This window comes from Citrus clementina, unplaced genomic scaffold (assembly GCF_000493195.1).
Source record: "Citrus clementina cultivar Clemenules unplaced genomic scaffold, Citrus_clementina_v1.0 scaffold_9, whole genome shotgun sequence".
Taxonomy (NCBI): Eukaryota; Viridiplantae; Streptophyta; class Magnoliopsida; order Sapindales; family Rutaceae; genus Citrus; species Citrus x clementina.
In genome coordinates this window covers 28,589,546-28,608,148 of record NW_006261964.1, presented here as the reverse complement: position 1 = coordinate 28,608,148, position 18,603 = coordinate 28,589,546, and the positions used below count along the sequence as shown (strand labels likewise).

The 18,603-nt window shown below is 31.9% G+C and overlaps 3 protein-coding genes across 3 annotated transcripts; 1 reads left to right on the top strand and 2 right to left on the bottom strand.

Moving 5' to 3' along the window:
* Positions 1-2,713: 2,713 nt before the first annotated feature.
* Positions 2,714-3,291, bottom strand: LOC18031708 (LOB domain-containing protein 24). Its single transcript, XM_006421788.1, has 2 exons — positions 3,136-3,291; positions 2,714-2,929 (listed from the first exon to the last, which is right to left on the bottom strand). The coding sequence occupies exons 1-2, from the start codon at positions 3,289-3,291 to the stop codon at positions 2,714-2,716; spliced, it is 372 nt and encodes a 123-aa protein (XP_006421851.1).
* A 3,025-nt stretch (positions 3,292-6,316) lies between these two features.
* LOC18032939 (putative two-component response regulator ARR21) lies at positions 6,317-11,133 on the top strand. Its single transcript, XM_024188640.1, has 9 exons — positions 6,317-6,320; positions 6,542-6,664; positions 8,158-8,310; positions 8,437-8,832; positions 8,925-9,001; positions 9,249-10,283; positions 10,413-10,580; positions 10,703-10,798; positions 11,083-11,133. Exons 1-9 carry the CDS (start codon positions 6,317-6,319, stop codon positions 11,131-11,133), a joined length of 2,103 nt encoding a protein of 700 aa, XP_024044408.1.
* Positions 11,134-13,403: 2,270 nt separating this feature from the next.
* On the bottom strand, positions 13,404-18,603 carry LOC18033187. The gene is made up of 9 exons (XM_024188633.1): positions 18,486-18,603; positions 16,587-16,739; positions 16,105-16,500; positions 15,888-15,964; positions 14,852-15,796; positions 14,561-14,725; positions 14,300-14,401; positions 13,566-13,643; positions 13,404-13,454 (listed from the first exon to the last, which is right to left on the bottom strand). The coding sequence occupies exons 1-9, from the start codon at positions 18,601-18,603 to the stop codon at positions 13,404-13,406; spliced, it is 2,085 nt and encodes a 694-aa protein (XP_024044401.1).

The window sequence follows — 18,603 nt, the reverse complement described above, 5'->3', positions numbered from 1 at the left end:
TGTTTCATTAGAGAGTACAATATAAATAGTGATAAATATAATAAAATATGTACAATAAATAAACTCAGCAGATTACTTGAACTCTTAACTTTATTTTTTTAATTTTTTATTTAGCTTCCTTAATATTTGAATCTGGATAGCCAACCAAGTAAAACTATTTAAATCAACTCAACCAATCCTTTGGGGGCAAAATATAATAATACTTATAATATAAAATTTAATGGTTAAATATTTGAGTTTATGTTCGGCAACTAAAATAAAAATATTTATATTCTGCACTCGGCTCACTGAAACTCATATCCATGTGAGTGAGTGAGAAAATAGTTTATGATGTGACTAATGTGTGATTCTCGTCACGTGTTAGAAAATTAACATAATCTTAGAATTATTTATGTCGGTTTTTATATATCTAAATAATATAATTAATCATGTTTGACATACAAATATAAAGGGTACAATAAGTCAATAGCTTAATTATCTTTTACAATTGGTAATAGCAGATTATGATTCATCATCACAAATTGACAAAAGAGAAAAAGTCACCGACTAATAAACAGTACTTAATTACTGGGCATGAATGGGGCATTTAGTGAAAGGTGTCTTTATGAAGAAAAGGTATTTAATTTGGGTGCAAAATGAAATAAGGATTTGTGGAATCGCGATGTATAAAATAATAATTTAGGAGGCAAGGGGTTTTTCTTAATAAGATAATAAATCAATAATAGAGAGAGAGAACGGGGCCGACAAATATAAATAAAAAAATAAAAATAAACGAAACTTCAAGGGCAAGTTGCTTGCCATGGGCCCAAGTGCTCCTACCAATCTGCGCTGTAGCAAAAAATATCTCAGCAGCGACGAGTTGGGAGACTTAAGAGTGAATTCGTACACTGGTCTGAATATTTCATCACATCTCATTTATCTTTTTATCATTATCAGTGGCGAGGCTAGCAACAATTTTTTTGGGTGGGTTGGATTGTTTTAATTAATATTTTTTTTTAATTGTTTGAGAGAATTTATTAATAAAAAATTAAAAAACGCACTTAATAAAAAATAGAATAAGTCATTTTTTTAGAATATTTATTTTGTACAAAGGAAATTATTGAAATTTGTAATTGCTATTTAATTTTAATTTTAAAAACTTAAACTTAGACAGGGAGTAAGATTGGTAAAATGTGGACCTGAGCAGGGACTTAAAAAACCCATGCCCAAGCCCATATTATTATTAAAAAGCTCAGGCCTTTTAAAAGCTTGGACCAGACCTGTGCTTAAAGGGTATGGGCTTTTCATTATTTATCAAATACATTTTTATTAAAGTAAAAAAAAATTAAAGAAAATTATCCAATACGTAATAGAATAATAATTTAATACATAAAATATTAATAACATAATATAATAAGTTAAAAATTCTAATATAAAAAATATTAATTTAATATTTTGAGTTATTTTTGTTATTTTAATTTGATTTATTTTTTTATTTATAAATACAGATTTTGTAGGACCTTAACCTAGCCTAACATATGCGGGCTTTATATTTTTCAGCCATATTTAGACCCAACTTATGTGGGTTGGGCTTCAAACTTACAAGCCAGGGCCAGGGATGGGCTGGCCTGAGCTTTTTTGCCAACCCGAAAAAGGAGATATGAAAAGAGATAACTTAAAGTTGAAACTAGAATTAATTGTAGTAAAAATTTAACTATAAGTGAAGAAGCGGCGTAGCTAACTAATAAAAATTCTTATATATAGGTTTCAATAAGGGTTTTTTTTTTTTTTAAAAGAGGGCTAAGTTGGGCTAGCCTTTGATTAGCTTCACCCCTAATCATTATAATACAATTTCCTAATATTACAATAATTAAAAAAAATTATGGAGAATGTAAATAGATAGTTCTATGATGACTCAGTCATGATATTTGAATCATAATGAGTTGAATATGTTTTCAAATTATAAATCTGTTGAAACTTCACCTATAAATTTTGTTATGGTGCAATCCGGATGTTAGGACCTATAAAAAAGAAAAAGAAAATGAAAATTTCAAATGCTATACGTATAACAATTTGGATTTATCTTGAAATAATTGCAATTCTTTCTTCTTCTTTTTTCATCATACTTATAGAGACTTGAACTTCTGCACACATGTGTAAAGAGAGGGGAAAAAAAAGAAGAAGTGGTTTATCACTTGATTTATGATTCCAAACTTGGTATTTGATTTAAGTGCCATCACAAAAAATTTTTAAAACGAGTTATGTGTGATGGAAAAACTTCAGGTAAATATGATAAATTATCGATGGTAAAATTTATTTGTTTTAAAGAAATTATCATGCTTACCAAATAATGTTGTAATTTAATTATCCACAAATGATAGTTTAGTTGATTAGCCTCTTGTCATAGAAGTAATATCAAATATCAACGGTTCAAATTCAAGCAGCACGTTAAACATATATAAGTTAGCATCATATGTATATATATATATATCAATGACCAATATTGACGAAGGAATTAATGCTATTAATTAGAACCTCACAGACTAAAGGACTAATGACGTAAAATTCTGACTTGACAAGTGTGATTCAAATTTGCGACACCATGAAATAAACCTATAGCTCTAGTACATATATATATATCAAGATTGATTGTTGTCATATACAAGGATCGAAATGGCCATAATTGCCTTCTTGACGATGATCTGCATAAACACTGCTGCTGAAAACGAGTTGATTAAATATCTTGACCGTGATGACGAAGCTCTTGTGCATGAGAACCGAGAACAGCAATTTCAGCTCTGGCCTTTACCAGCTGGCTCTCCGCATTGTGTATCTGTTGTTGCAGAAGGCTGATCATTCTAACACATCCGTAAACTGGATCTTGAACTCGACACTCTGCCTCAATGCAAATGGCATCTGCTGCTTCAGCTCGTAGCTCCACTGGCAGGTCCTGTTTCATTAATAACGTAAGCATTTAAATAACTCAAAACAATTGGCGGGTTTGAACTCCAGGCCTCTTGTATTTTACCAACTAAACTAGTTCGCTTCCACAAAAATATTTGGTATTTTTTAGATTATAAAACTTGAGCAAAGAAATAAAATTAACTAATGTACACAACATGCACAGGGTTTGTAAAATATATTGATAAATAATACCTGAAGCATATTTCCAACTTTGCTGGAGCCATAGATTTTGTGAACGCAAGCGAATCTATGAGGGTCATTGGCAGGGAAATAAGGAGCGAAAATGCAATCTGACGGGCATCTTCTTCTCAGATGTCTGCAAGCTGCACAGCGACTAGAAGTTGACATAATCGCTTGCAAATATCTTTACCAAGTTACGTAACCACAAAGATCCTCTCGAATGTTTCAGATATTTTTTTTCTTTCTTGAGGAAATCTAAATGGAGATTTTTTTTTAAAGGGTTTTAAGAGATTTTGTAATGTTATAGCTTGTTCATGGTATTTGTATAGCAAGTATAATTAGCTCTTTCAGAGATTTTCCAACGGCTATTTTCCATTTTTGAGAATTTGGAATTTGAGAAAGGAAAGTTTGGGAAGATGAAAATTGACTCCTATGTTATAGGAGGAATTAGAAGATTTGCAAATTGGGAAGAATAGATTTTATTTTTTCCCTTTTTGGGGCAAAAAAAAAAAAAAAAGGGTCAACACGGTTGGGCCTTTTGGGCCTTCCATACAATGGCCTTTCTCCACTTTAGACATCATGATCAGTAAAAATTCTTTGGTACGAACATTCGTAATTTAGGAAATGAGAACTTCACTTAATTATCTTTATTTAGTATTTAGTTGTTAAACATGACACACACAAAAAAAAACGATTTTCATTGGTTTTACGTGGACACAATGTAATGCTGGATCGCATTGCATTGCATTGTTTTTTACAATAATGAAAATAAATATTGAATGCAGCTTATATGTTATTCAATAGTATATGTGATTTTTTAATCTAAAAAATATGTTATATACTTGATTTTTTTGGGTCCGGTTACATTAAAATTACTTTAAGATAGAGTACTTTTTTATAATCACACGATTAAAGTTATAATGAGTTTTTATTATTTATAATTTTGTGTGTGTGATTGTGATTCGTGTTCTACCTTAGAGCAGCTCCAAAGTAGACATAGCCGATTTTTTTTCATATAAATATGTATACATGATGATTTTATTAGGTCAGCATATGAAGTCAATGCTTATGCACTTCAAATTAAGTCTATCCCAAAATTTCAAGTCCAGTGTCTAATTAAAAATATATATTAGAAAATAAATTGGCCAAACTCTTGAGAGCAAAGACTAATTACTTAATCAATTTAATAGAAACGAGTTATTATTAGCTAATTAAAACTTCTCAACTATGAGTTAAAAGTAACTTCACTCGACTTATCTAAAGCAAACGGTCTAATTCTCAAGTGACTTGAAAAGAGGCAGCCTTTTATTTAGGGTAGACACTGGAATTTATGGCTAGGTAGAACATTTTAGAATAGCACTGTTTTGCAATAGCACTGCATAATTTTTATAAATAATTGATAATTATTATATCTTTAATTTCAGAACAGAACTGCATAGATAATAAACAGAGATGGCAATCAATTTGAGAATTTTAATTAATCTTTAGACTACTTTTAAAACCCAATTAAGGCTTTGTTATAACTTTTCAAATAAAATTTATTTAAGTTGAACTTTTATTAGTAGAACTTTTATAAATAGAACTTTCACTAAAAAAAATTTAGCTGTTTTGTTGTTAATAAGAACTTTTATTAAAAATTACACAAGTTTTTTAAAGTTATGCTATGAAATAAATAATATAAGATTGTCAAATAAATAAATGATATTTTAGATAATTAAATATTTTTAAAAAGTTTTTCAATCTCTACTTCCAAAAGTTTAAAATTTAAATTTTTTATAGTAGAGACAAAATAACTTCTAAATTAAATAAATATTTATGACATTAGATAAATCATATTAAACATGTATTAAATGTATCTTCTGTGTCTAATAATTATATCTTAATTTCGAATTAAGAGGTATTTGTTGTTTTATGCAATATAACTTTAAGTAATGTTTGAAAACCATGGGCAGTACGCCAGTACCTGGTTTTGCATTGTAGTAACTGCGGTTTTATGATTTGGCATGGTGCAAGTTATTTTGAGTTAATTAATAATTATGTGATAAGTTCAAATTTATTACAATTTTTTTTATTCTTCTGAAAGAGAATAATTCATAAATTTCATTAATGGTGTTACTTCGTAAGATGCTTTTCTTCGAGGCAAAAAGCCGGCCCAATTGGCCCAACAAATGGAGCGCTGCGACGCGGGCACGTTGCTTCCACTGACCGGGACTCACGGGCTTTGTAAGAGACTCCCCGTTACTCTTCGGCAATGACTTAAAATAGGTTTAAGTTTTTATTTAATTTCTAAAGTTTTGAAAATCTAAGAAGAAAATGGAATTATTGGGAAGTATATATTTTAATGTAAGAATAATTATATATTTAAATCAATAACAATGAACTTGTAGGTACTAAATTCTTTATTTTTGCCCTATTATTGTGTAATAAGAATTTGTTGGAGAAGTCTAAGTTATTATAAATACTTTAGACGATTAGAAGTTAAGTGCCAATGATTCTTTTTTTTTTCCCCAAAAAAGTTTAACTCATTAGTGATGAAAAATTAGCGACAAGTGGCAATCTATCACCAACAAAAATGATTAATCGTTATTACTGTTAACCGTTAGTAGTTAACAATTAATGATAGTTGTCGTATTATTTTCCTAGAAAGTTGTGTCGTTTTCTTTTCAATAATTATATGGTCGTAATAATCAAACTATTAGATCGTTTTTCCACGTGTAAGCTGAATAATATCTACAGAATATCTGGAACATAATTATTTTCTTCTCAATCATTAAATAATGTTAAAACATAATTAAATATATTCAGGAAATCATTTAAAAAAAATAAAAAAATCAACTTCATTTAACTCTCATATTCTAAAACCATTTTAATAAACTAAAAAAGATTGAGTACTATAATTTCAAGATTTTTTTAATAATTTCAGCAATTAGATAATTGTCAATTTTCCACATTAAAAAAAGCAAATAAATCCCAAAATAGAAAACAAAAAAACTTAGAATAATCATTTACACAAAAGATTGCAAAATCTTCTTTAAAAAGAACTCTTTATAATCATCTGTCAATTGTGGTAATTTGCATTAATTATTAAATTTGCTCTAGATTTTCGACATTAATTACTTAAAATTTCAGGGGGTGTGAACCCTGGTGTAGATAATCTTATTGATATACTGGTTTTTTTTTTTTTAAAGAACAGATGGGTTGGAAGAAACTAAAAAAAGAAAAGAGAATTAATTAAAAAAACAAAAAGATAGAAAATTGTATACTATTGTCCGTCTTTTTAGCATTGTAAAGCAACATTGCGACATTTGTAACACCTTCTTTCAAGCCACCTTTGGCACTACCACCGTCTTCTTCTATAAATTTCCCCCTCTGCTGTTGCAAATTTCTCAGACCATTGAGTAGTGAGACTGTGAGAGAGTCAAAATGAGTCAAACTTTCTTGACAAAGCCATCTTTTGTGAGATTCAATATCTTGGTCGTGGATGATGATTCCACATCTCTTTCGATTGTTTCAGCTATACTTAAGTTTTGGGATTATGATGGTATATTTGATCAAAATCTCATTCTCTTGTATCATCATATATCATGTTTGCTAATCATCTATATTCACGCCGATTTCACAAAACATTTTGCCTGCACAAATCATCTATTGTGCTATGTTTTGCCGTTTTGGCTATCTTCTATCAGATTTATCAATAATGTTTTGACATTTTGGTTTCTCTTCTCTTAAAAATGCATTTTTTTTTCTCCTCCATCTAATTATTCTTCTGTTTCATTTGACAATTCTTTTGCATGCATGAAAGGTTTTAGAAGATTTTTTTTTTTTTTTTTTTGTTATTTCAAGCACTTCCCATCATGCTGTTGAAGCGGTGATGATTCGAGTGGTGCAAAAATCCATGATTTATCTTTCATTTTATGACCCATAAATCAAAATTTCAAAATCTTTTCTCGCTATTACCACCCAACACTGTAGATTCAATTAATTTTCCTGTTATATTTCACCATGTCTTTTAAGATTTTTTATTCAACTAATTTCTTTAATTATAGTGTTCATTAGTCATAGTTTGTAGTTATAATTTGTCTACTTATAATTAGTGCTTCATGCATATATTTTTTGGGGGGGTCTATAATAGTCACTACGTCTCCTAATTAGGTGTAACGCCTCTCTTTATTTTTTCTCACTCTCTTTAAACCATCAATGTAACTAAAAAATAATAATTTTACTCATTCTTCAAAGTAGATTCCACGCATTAATTTTTTATTTATATTATTTATAATTTTAAAAAAGGCGGGGTGAGCAAACTTGATATCGATTTCTAGTCTCCTACCGCCTCCAAAGATTTAAATTAGATAGCTAACCGAAAGAAATTTTTTGAAAACCACTAAATCAAACCTGGTTCTAAAATATATTTCATATCTTAGCTTTATTAGTATTATGTTTCAAAAAATCTTCATATAAGGCAAGTGAATGATTTGTCAGGATATATATCTATATGGGTCGACTCTTTGGTAAATAAAATGAAAAATTCAAACACTGTTATTATTATTATTATTATATTTATTTACAGTCTCTGTTGTTTCAATCAATTGCTTAGTTACTTTCATGTTTCAAGGATATATCTTTACATGATAAATAATTTTTGCATGCATGCATGGCTTTCCAGCTTTGTACAAATTAAAAGATTTCTTTTGTAGTAGTGCATCAAAGATTTAACCTTTTTCCAGGGAAGATTTGGCTTCTGCAATTAGAGTTAGTTCATACTTAGCTTTATCTATTGAACAGATGATTTTTTTTTTTCATTTTTACTTCTTTTTATGTTTGTTCCATACGTTAAATCTAATTTTCTTCTTGGTCTTGGCATCTCGTCTTTTATTACATGATGAAAGCCAGCTAGCTACAAAATGAGCCTTCACTCTCTTCATTTGTTCTCTCTAGTAATAAAGATGCATGAATCAAAAATATTAGATATACTTTTGTCGGTTAGTTATTATTATTGCATGCTGATTTTTAACAGTCCTCTTTCTTGAATTTCAGTTGTGACTGTGACTCGCCCGGTTGAAGCATTAGCTACAGTCCGGATTCAAAGAGACATCGACCTCGTCGTCACTGATCTCCACATGCCGGAGATGAATGGGATTGAGCTTCAGAAAGAAATTAATGAAGAATTCACTCATTTGCCTGTCATGGGTAAGTTTAATTTCATCAATAATTAATTAGTATTAGGAAATTATTCTTTTTAATTATGTAAAACATATACTAATATCATTATTTTAAATTAAATTTACAATTTTGTCTAATCAATTTCAATTTCAGTAATGTCCTCTGATGACCGGGAGAGTGTCATAATGAAGGCCCTAGCAAGTGGAGTTGCGTTTTATATATTGAAACCTTTGAATCCGGATGATCTCAAAAATGTGTGGCAATATGCTATGACGTACAAGAAAGCAAAATCGATTTCCATAGATGAAATTGGGAGCTTTGAACTAGCTGGCTTCTCAGCTGGTAAATTCTCTCTTGACGACATTGTTTCTAGATCATCTGTGAATGAAAGAAACAAAAACAACAAGGATTCTAAAAGGAAGGCTTCAAAAAAGGACAAAGGTAAGCAAACAAAACAGAATGCGACAGCTCCAAAAAAGCCCAAGGTGGCTTGGACTGATTCACTTCACAATCGATTTTTGCAAGCAATTAGACATATTGGTCTCGAGAGTAAGTTTTTATCTAATTAAATCATTATTTTCATTTAATTACTGACTATAATATTAATTCATCCCTTTTTTTCTTAAATGAAATTTTCTTAGAGGCTGTTCCGAAGAAAATTCTGGAATTCATGAATGTTCCAGGGTTAACGAGGGAAAATGTGGCTAGCCATTTGCAGGTTTGTAATTAGTTTTAACTCTAAATTCCACTTTGCTATTTATTCTTATATAAGCATATGAGCCTAACTCATAGCTCAACTCAAAAACAAGTTCAAGAATAGAGGATTTTCCCAAACTTATATTTTTAGCCGAATAACTAATCTCATGTATGATTTTTCCTATCATATGGATACATAGACCTTGTCCAAGTTTATGAACCTCTCTTCATTTTTTGAACCTAATGGAAATTTGTATGTCTTCTTGTAGAAATATCGGATCTTCTTGAAACGGGTTGCGGAACAAGGTGCTAGCGCAATGGGAAAGAACTTGGCGCTCAGATCCAGTTTTGCAGCCGGCCATGTCTCTATGATGTTACAAGAAGCACATGAGTTTTCACAAGTCAGAGACAAGCAGCAGCAAATGAGGACCTCAGCATTCCTGCCTGGATACGGAAGTGGTGTCTCAGCTCTCAATGGTACCACATTTGGCTCCATTGGCTTCCCAAGCCTTGGAGCTTCAAGCAGCAGCTCTGTGCCTCAGCTTGGATTGATGGGAAATCAAGCTAATTTTCCTCAATTACTCTTTGGAAACACTAGAAATCCGCTTTATAAAGCAAACTCTGCTGGCACGACATGTGGCTCATCAGGGTCAAATAACATGGAAGCAAATCCGTTGTCGCGTGGAGGTCTGGCTGCTGGTCTTATGAATCAAATGTACCAGCAAAAATCACAATCAAGGCCGAATCCCTATGATAATGATAACATCGGAGCTTCCTCTTCCAAGGGCTTTGGCATATCGGGTTGGAGCTCCAGTAGCAACACCTCAGGCCTTGATCAGAATATGGGAACTATCAGGAATAACACATATTCAAACTATGCTGGGATTCGACTAAATGATGATGGGGAGCTCATTCCAGCAGGTCAGACGAGCCTCATCAATGGCAGTGGTCTGAATGGTGGCTATGGCTTGATCACTGGGACTTCTGGAATTATGGCGAATGCGGCTTTTGGTCATTTGACGCCAGGAGCGTCTTCTTCTTCTGCCCGCTTTGATAATGCAACTTACCAGATCCCTTCGGCATTTGCCGGTGTCAATGAACAGGAAAATACTTCCATGCTGTCGCAATTGTCATCACAACAACAATATGGTCACGGAAACAATGCACAAAATGATTTCACTAATTTTGCTCCGATCAATAATGCTTCTGTAAATGGTAAGACAGCTCAACCTGAACGATTTGGCGAAGGTATTGACCTTGTTGACCTTCTGTTTGACCCATCCGACTATCAATTCCTTTTCCAGGTATTAAAGACTTATTATTTGGAATGCTAAATATTTACTCTATTAATTAAGTGTAATTTTCTTGGGCACACTTATTAAGCAATAATGACTCATTTAATTTTGTTCTTTGACAAAAATCTCATTGACTAGCAACAAGGTGGGGAAGGTGCTGTGAATCCTAACCCAGGTAGTGGCTCTGGCTCACATCAAGATGGGCTCAATCTTCCCATCAATCAATCCCAGAATCCTGATCTTTCTGAGGCATTTGCTACTGGGGATAATTTTCTTAGTCCTTGGATTGAGCCAACTCTTGAACAGGCACGTCCAATTCTTAATTAATTACCCCTTAAATTTCACACTTGATTTCATTCTGCGTTAGAATGATCCTAGTAATTTACTAATCACTTGTTCTCAATAATGCAAAATTATTGTATACACAGCTACTGGAGATTGAAGACGTTTCGGACCCAGAATTAAGCAGCAATGCGGATCCCCTGAATGGCTACTATCCAAGCTTTGACCAAAACGCCAATCAGGCAAGATTTTTAGTTTCCTCTTTTCTAGTATTATACTGCTTTTAATAAACTCAGGCAGCATCTCAAATTAATCCTAATGGTTTTATGTACGCGTAGCAGCAAGGCAGCCAAAACATTATCAATAAGTCTAAGCTAAATGGCCCGTATCCGCAAGAAAAATCTCCTTCAGGAGATCGGGCATGTCTATCGAGTGGCTCCATATAAAAAATTTCACGTTGTCGTAATTTTAATTAAATTACATTGCCTTGATAATTTGGGTTTTAATTTATTAAATTTTATTGCAGGGGTGGGATGACGAGTTCATAAACTCCCTATTCCGTGAAAACCCAAACTGAGAGAATGGCACCCAGGAAGGATTTAAATCCGGACGTGAAGAGGCTTATCCTATATACATTATGGGCGTTGACTGGATTTAGTTCTTATATATAGGTTTAATTAATAAATAGCGGTTTGATTTCGAACTGGCTTTTACCTTTGGCTTGCTGTTTGTTTAGTTTGTTTGGTCTGTAATTACAGTTTATGTCTGAGCTTGATAAGCTTACTGGACAGTGGACATGTATCCTACCTCAAGTGGGAAACTTTGAGCTTGTTATGCATCTGGTTTTATAATATGGATCTTGCTTTCAGCTTAATTTTATGAGCCATGAATCTCTCGTTCATCTTAGACTTTTTTTTAGCAATTATATAACAGCCAATGGGTGTCAACATCCTGCATTGCCTAGTGAAAAATGGTTAATGGGCTGTATATAGCGCAAAAGTTCTATAAGTATTTTTGCACTTTCGAGTGCAAGCCTAGTTCTAAATAAGAAAAGATTAAAATTATACTTACGATTAAAATTATACTTACAAACTTTTGAATAAATTATTTTTGTATAAATTGTAAAATTGATGTGGTATTATACCATTACTTGAGTGAAAAAATAAAATAATAAAAATAAATTATGTGGGTCATTTAGTGTTTGAATTCAGCCAATCATATTATATTATATTAGTTTGTACAAAAATAATTTATATAAAAATTTGTAAGTATATCATTGCACGGTTATATGTTGTACAAAAATGAATCATTAGAAATGATACCATAATCAAATCTACATCTCAGTATAGTCCAGTAAGCCTAGTATTTTGGATATAATTACCACATAATTAACGCATTGGGGGACTGGTGACTCTCAATGCCTAGTGCACAAGGTTGTCTATCCTCTAAAGGATTAGTTGCTTGGGAGTGAGTTATTACAAATGATATCATAATAGCTAATGAGACCAACTCTTCAACCATTATTTGATGAGTAATCAATTTAGATTCAGATTTTTTAGTAATTTTACTCAACTTAGATTTAGATTTGTGGTGGTACATTTATTTTTATTTTATTTTGTATGTTTTCTTTTAATTTTAAATTCTGGTGGGAATTTTTATTATCTATTCACGCTTCTAGGTTTTAGATGTTAAAGATAACATCTTTTGGAAGGTCAATCTACACAATTTTTTTTTTTTTATAAGCAATCTAAACAAATTTGTTACTATATAAATAAGAAGGAAGATCTGGCAAGGGTAGGTGGAAGATGATATGAAGGAAGAACATAAAAGATATCTTCCATATTGCTGTATTTGGTATGTGCGCCTCATTATAAAGAAACCTCAAATGAACAAGATTCCTGCCTGAATCTCAATAGATTTATTTGCCTTAACAATGAGACGAGTGGGGCAACTAAAATTTTTAGAAAACTTTTTTAAATTTTAACTAAAAATTTTATTTCTCTCATATTATCATTATCAAAATCATTTTGAAGAATATGTTAAATCTAAAATTAGTTAAAAATATTTTAAAAAATAATTTTTTAAAGAAAATTAAATTATGACCCCAACTAAAATCCTCCAAAATATGCTTATCTAATTAATTAATTTTCATCCTTACCTAAATAAAATTAAATGACTAGCATTATTACCATCTCTATATAACTTGTGACAATATATAGTGGTAGACTATTATTATTTTTATCTTTTTATTCTCTTCAAATCAGCATTACTTATCTTCATAATTTTTTATAAATATTTTTCATATAAAAACATCATAAACCCTAATAAAATTGATCAACATATACTAACATAGATATTAAAGGATTATATTCAATTGAATATGGTTTATGTTATGACATCTATTATCTTATATATATGTTATGTGAGATGTTTAATATTTGTTTAACATTTATAACTTGTAAGGGTACGAATGTAAAGATGCTAGTTTTCAATTTTTTTAGTTAAAAAAATAACTTTGTTTATCTTTAGAAATTCAAAAAAAATCATATTATTCAAATTCAGACACTTAACTCTATTCAAAATTCATATTAATTCAAGTTTGTTTAGATTTTAGAGAAAAAAAAAACCACCTTAATTTTATTATTGCTCTATTACACAGGAAATAAACAGTCTTACTACAGATTTAAAGTTCTGGATTTAGGCCTCCAATACAGGCCATCAGGTACAGTCATAGCATGCCCAACGGGCTGCAATCAGATGGCAAACTTCATGATTAAAATTAAAAAACTATAAGCTAAAGAAATTAAATTATAACAGCAAGCCGAAGCCCCAATCAAAGTCTCTCACTCAGTACGGCTGATCACGGAACAGGGAGTCTATGAACTCGTCATCCCAATCCTGCAATGACAATCAGAATTTAGAACCAAAATTGTCATCAAAAATTAAAATTTAATTTCCGTTAACATGAAATTTTTTTAAATTTAGAATTAAGTCATCTGATAGACATGCCTGATATTGTGTAGGAGAATTTTCCCCCGGATGCGGGTCATTTAGGTCAGAGTTGGCGTTGTTTTCACTGGGTTGTAGCTACAGGTTCACACAAAGAAGTAGGGTTAATGTGGGATGCTACCTGATTTTACTAAAGGGATATTATCATTTTCCCACCAAAGGTATTCTGACACATCATGTCAGTACCACGGTTTGGTAAAACCATCAATTTACCACCAAACATTTAAACTGTTAGCATTTTCTAATCATTTCATTAAAACTCAGTTAATATGTAACGGAAAATTTATAAAAGGTCAATTTTACCCCTGGAGCGTAAAAGACGATTTTGCCTTTTAAGAAGGAAGAACAACAAATGATGATTTAATTACAAAATTCATAAAAGGTTAATTACATAGTCTTTTAAAATGTCAATTTTACAAAATTAATAAAGGGTAATTTTTGCCTTTTAAGAAGGAAGAACAGCAAATGATGATTTAATTACAAAATTCATAAAAGGTTAATTACATGGTCTTTTACGCTCCAGGGGTAAAATTGACCTTTTATGAATTTTCCGTTACTTATTAACTGAGTTTTAACAAAATGGTGGGAAAATGCTAACAGTTTAAATGTTTGGTGGTAAACTGATGGTTTTACTAAACCGTGGTACTAACATGCTGTGTCAGAATATCTTTGGTGGGAAAATGATAATATCCCTTTACTAAAAGATATATAGTAAGAAAAAAACTAAAACTTACCTGATTATTAGGATTTTGATCTAATCTTGGATAATAGTCATTCAATGGTTTCGCATTGCTGTTACCCAAATCCAGGTTCATTACTTCTTGAATGTCCTGAATCTGAGCACAATATTTTTGCATTGATGAATCTGAGCACAATATTTTTGCATTGATAATAACTAGTTAATTATAAATAACTAGAATATATGTTTATATCTATATACATCTACCTCTATTAATCTATATTAATTGGGGTAACTAATTAAGAATTGGACATGCCTGTTCAAGAGTTGGTTCATTCCAAGGACCAGAAGCATTGTCAGCGAATGCGCTGGGAAGGACAGGATTCTGGGATTGGTTGATTGGACGATTGAGTTCAGGTTGATGTGAGCCAGAGCCACTACCAATGTTAGGATTCAGAGCACCCTCCCCGTCGCCTTGTTGCTAGTCAATGAGATTTTTGTTTAGGCAGCACCAATATAATTGAAATTGAGTCACTACTGTTTAATAATTGCGCCCCGAAGATTACACTTTGAACAAAGTAATTAAATGCCTAATATACTTTCATACCTGAAAAAGGAATTGAAAGTCGGATAGGTCAAAGAGAAGGTCACCAAAATCAGCACCTTCGCCTAATTGCTCAGGTCGAGCTGTGTCATCATTGACAGAAGCATTAACAGTGTTCATCAGACCAAAAGTAAAATCATTTTCCACCTTTTTGCCGAGACCGTATTGTTGCTGTGATAATGACAATGGTGGCAGCACTGAAGTATGTTCCAGTTCATTGCCAACAGCAAACCCTGCGGAAGATGAAGAGTATCCCGGAGGCAAATGATGAAATGTCGGACCTTCATTGCCAGCACCAGCATCCCCCTTGACGTTGAGCCCCACTTCACCTGCTCCAACGAGCTGATCCCCATCATTTTTTAGTCGCATCCCAGCATAATTTAAATATGGGTTATTTTTTATAGTCCACATTTTCTCGAGTCCTGATGCGCCAAAGCCCTTGAGAGATGAAGCTCCTGTGTTATTATCATAGGGATCCGGCCTTAATTTAGATTTTTGGCGGAATATTTGATTTGAATTTGATCCATTCAGAAGACCACCGGATAAACCTCCGCAAGAGAACGAATTTGTTCCCATGTCAATTAATCCTGTGCCAAATGTGGTGCCAGGGTTTGCTTGATAAAGAGGATATGTAGTGTTGCCAAAAAATGGTTGATGAAAATTATCTTGAACTCCCAACAGTCCCATATGAGACAGAGAGTTGTGGCTTTGCAAGCCAATGGAACCAAAGCTGGTGTTTCCATTGAGCTCTGAGATGCCACGTCCATATCTAGGTATGAATGGTGATGTTCTCATTTGCAGCTGCTTTTCTATTGCTTGTGCATAATCTTGTACTTCTTGTAACATCATTGAGGTACGGCCTGATGCCAAGCTGGATCTATGGTTGAAGTTCTTTAAAGCAGCATTAATACCGTTCTCGGCAACTCGTTTCAAGAAGATCCGATACTTCTACGAAAACAAATACAAACCTTCCGTTAGGTTCAGAAAATGAGGACTAATATATAGCAAGGTGGAACTATTTGTAGTTTAACAAACAGACCTGCAAATGGCTAGCAACATTTTCTCTAGTTAAGCCTGGAACATTCATGAACTCAAGTATTTTCTTTGGAACAGCCTCTATTAGAATTTCATGAGACAAAATGGGAAAATAGAAAAATTATTAGTACAAACGAAAAGAGAAAAATTATTAGTACAAACATTCTCATCTCATGTTCAGTAATTGGATATGGAAACTAATAATAGTAGAAGTTTCTTACTTTCCAGAGTGATATGTCTAATGGCTTGCAAGAAGCGATTGTGAAGTGAATTAGTCCAAACCACCTTGACCTTTTTCGGAGCAGCTGCATTCTCTCCTTCTAGCTCATCCTTGCGTCTTTTTGAAGCCTTTCTTTTAGAATTTGTTTTGCTTTCCTTTTCTTCGATCATGGATGATACAGGAACAATGTCATGATGAAATGATATTTTGTCAGCCGAAGATCCATATGCAAGGCTACTTTTTTCCTCAATGAAAATCGATTTCCCTTTCTTTGATGTAACAGCATATTGCCACACATTTCTGAGAGCATCGGGGTTCACTGGCTTCACCATGTAAAACACAGCTCCACTTGCTAGGCTCTTCATTATGACACTCTCTCGGTCATCAGAGGACATTACTGCAATTGATTGATACTTGTATGTTAATTAAACAGAATATAATTGCAATATAATACTAGCTAATAGCCTATTAGATGAGACTCACCCATGACAGGTAAATGAATAAATTCTTCATTAATTTCTTTTTGCAGCTCAAGCCCATTCATCTCTGGCATGTGGAGATCAGTGATAACGAGGTCGATGTCTTGATGAATCCGAATCATAGCTAAAGCATCAACGGGGCGTTTGACAGTCACAACTGCAATTCAAAAAAAAGAGAAACCATGAGATTTTGGGACATGATATGATGATATATATACAACATGAAATTCTTTCTATATGCGTTATTTATAAAAAGAAAAAAATAGAGGGTTGGGTAAAGTATAAATTAATATTTTAATCCTTTATCAACTCAAGTGGTCAATCAAATAGAGTTGCTTTAAAATCACTTAGGTCCATGAGGGTGATAAAATTACTTGAATTAAAAAAATAGATTTGAGGTATCACGGTATCAGTATACTAATAAATAAATAGTTATAAACCCTAGAGAAGTGAGGGAGATTTTTTATTTTTTATCTTTTTTGAAATTAATTAGTGAAATGTTTTACTAAATCAACATGCACTAATAAAAACTATACCGCGAAAAAAGATTATAATCAACTTACGAAGTATAAAACCCTAAGTGCAGGAGTTAGATCTTCACTCTAAAGTGGTAAATAAAAATAAACGAATGCACGTTGCACTAGAGAAATCTTTTGGGCAGAGCTGGAAGCCATGCATGATGCATGCAAAAGCTTAATAAACAAATCACTAAACTTGTAAAGATCCTTGAAAATGAGATTAAGAAACCAAGCAACTAATTTGAAGAAAATGAAAAACAAGAGTTAAAAAAAAAAAAAAAGATTGTAAGAAAATATTGTGCTTGAATTAATGCCTTATGTATCTATTTGAACTAATGCCTTCACTAATCTTATATGAAGATTTTTAAAACATAAATACTAAAGTCCTATTTGATATTGAGGTTGGGTAATTTAAAAGATACAACTTGAGCGTGTTTGATAAAAACTAGCAACTGTGACTTGGAAGCAAAGATAATGAAATCTCACACTTGTATGATAAAAAACCTAAAATATGTTTACTATTTTGATTAAAATTATTTTTCAAAAATTATATTTACTATATATTATCGACTTTTATTTTATATTTGAATTTTTTATCCATAACAGCTGTGGTTCAAAAGTTACAACACCTTATCACCAAACAAAACCAAGATGGAACAAAGATGAGATCTAGATAAAGAAAAGAGGAAAATGATAATTTTAAAAAAAATTAGAAAAGCATTCCACCTAGTTAGTTCGGCAGTATTGAGAGTACATGCATGAAGCCAGAGCACGTTGGAGAAATCTTTGAACAAAAAACCAAAAAGGCATGACGAAATACAATATGAAAAGCACACAAATAAATTAACTGAATCTATAGTTGTGATTGAATTGTAATCGCAAGAAATTAATTTTTTTTTTTTATGAATTTTCGATTTAGGTGTCGTAAAAGGAAAAGAATTAAAAATTCTCGAGTGTTATAATTCATCAAATCCTCACTGCTATGGAGCCGATTGGAAATAAAAAAAATATGTTCTCAAAAATTTCATGCACGCATATGCAAAATTAAGCTAGTGAAATGAAACAAACAAAGATTCTCAAGTACGTATGAGGCCAAAATATAATAATTTCAATAGGGAAAATTAGATGGGGGAAAAAATGATTTTCAGGACGTGAAATCGAATTTTCAAAAAATTATTGATAAATCTATGGAGCACAACTAAGCGCCAAAAATAGTACTCTTTCTTCTTCTCATCGGCAACTAAAATTTGATAAAATTGAAGTAGAGTTGAAAAAAAAATTAACAATAATAATTTTGTGCTTGCAAATGACCAAAATAGATGATTTTGCAAGCATGATGATTCTAATTAACAGAAACAAAAGCATGAGATTTTTATCAAATATACCATCATAATCCCAATGCTTAAGCACAGCTGAAACAATAGCAAGAGATGTTGAATCATCATCCACAACCAAGACATTAAATCTAAGAAAAGACGGTTTTGCCATAAAAGTTTCACTCAT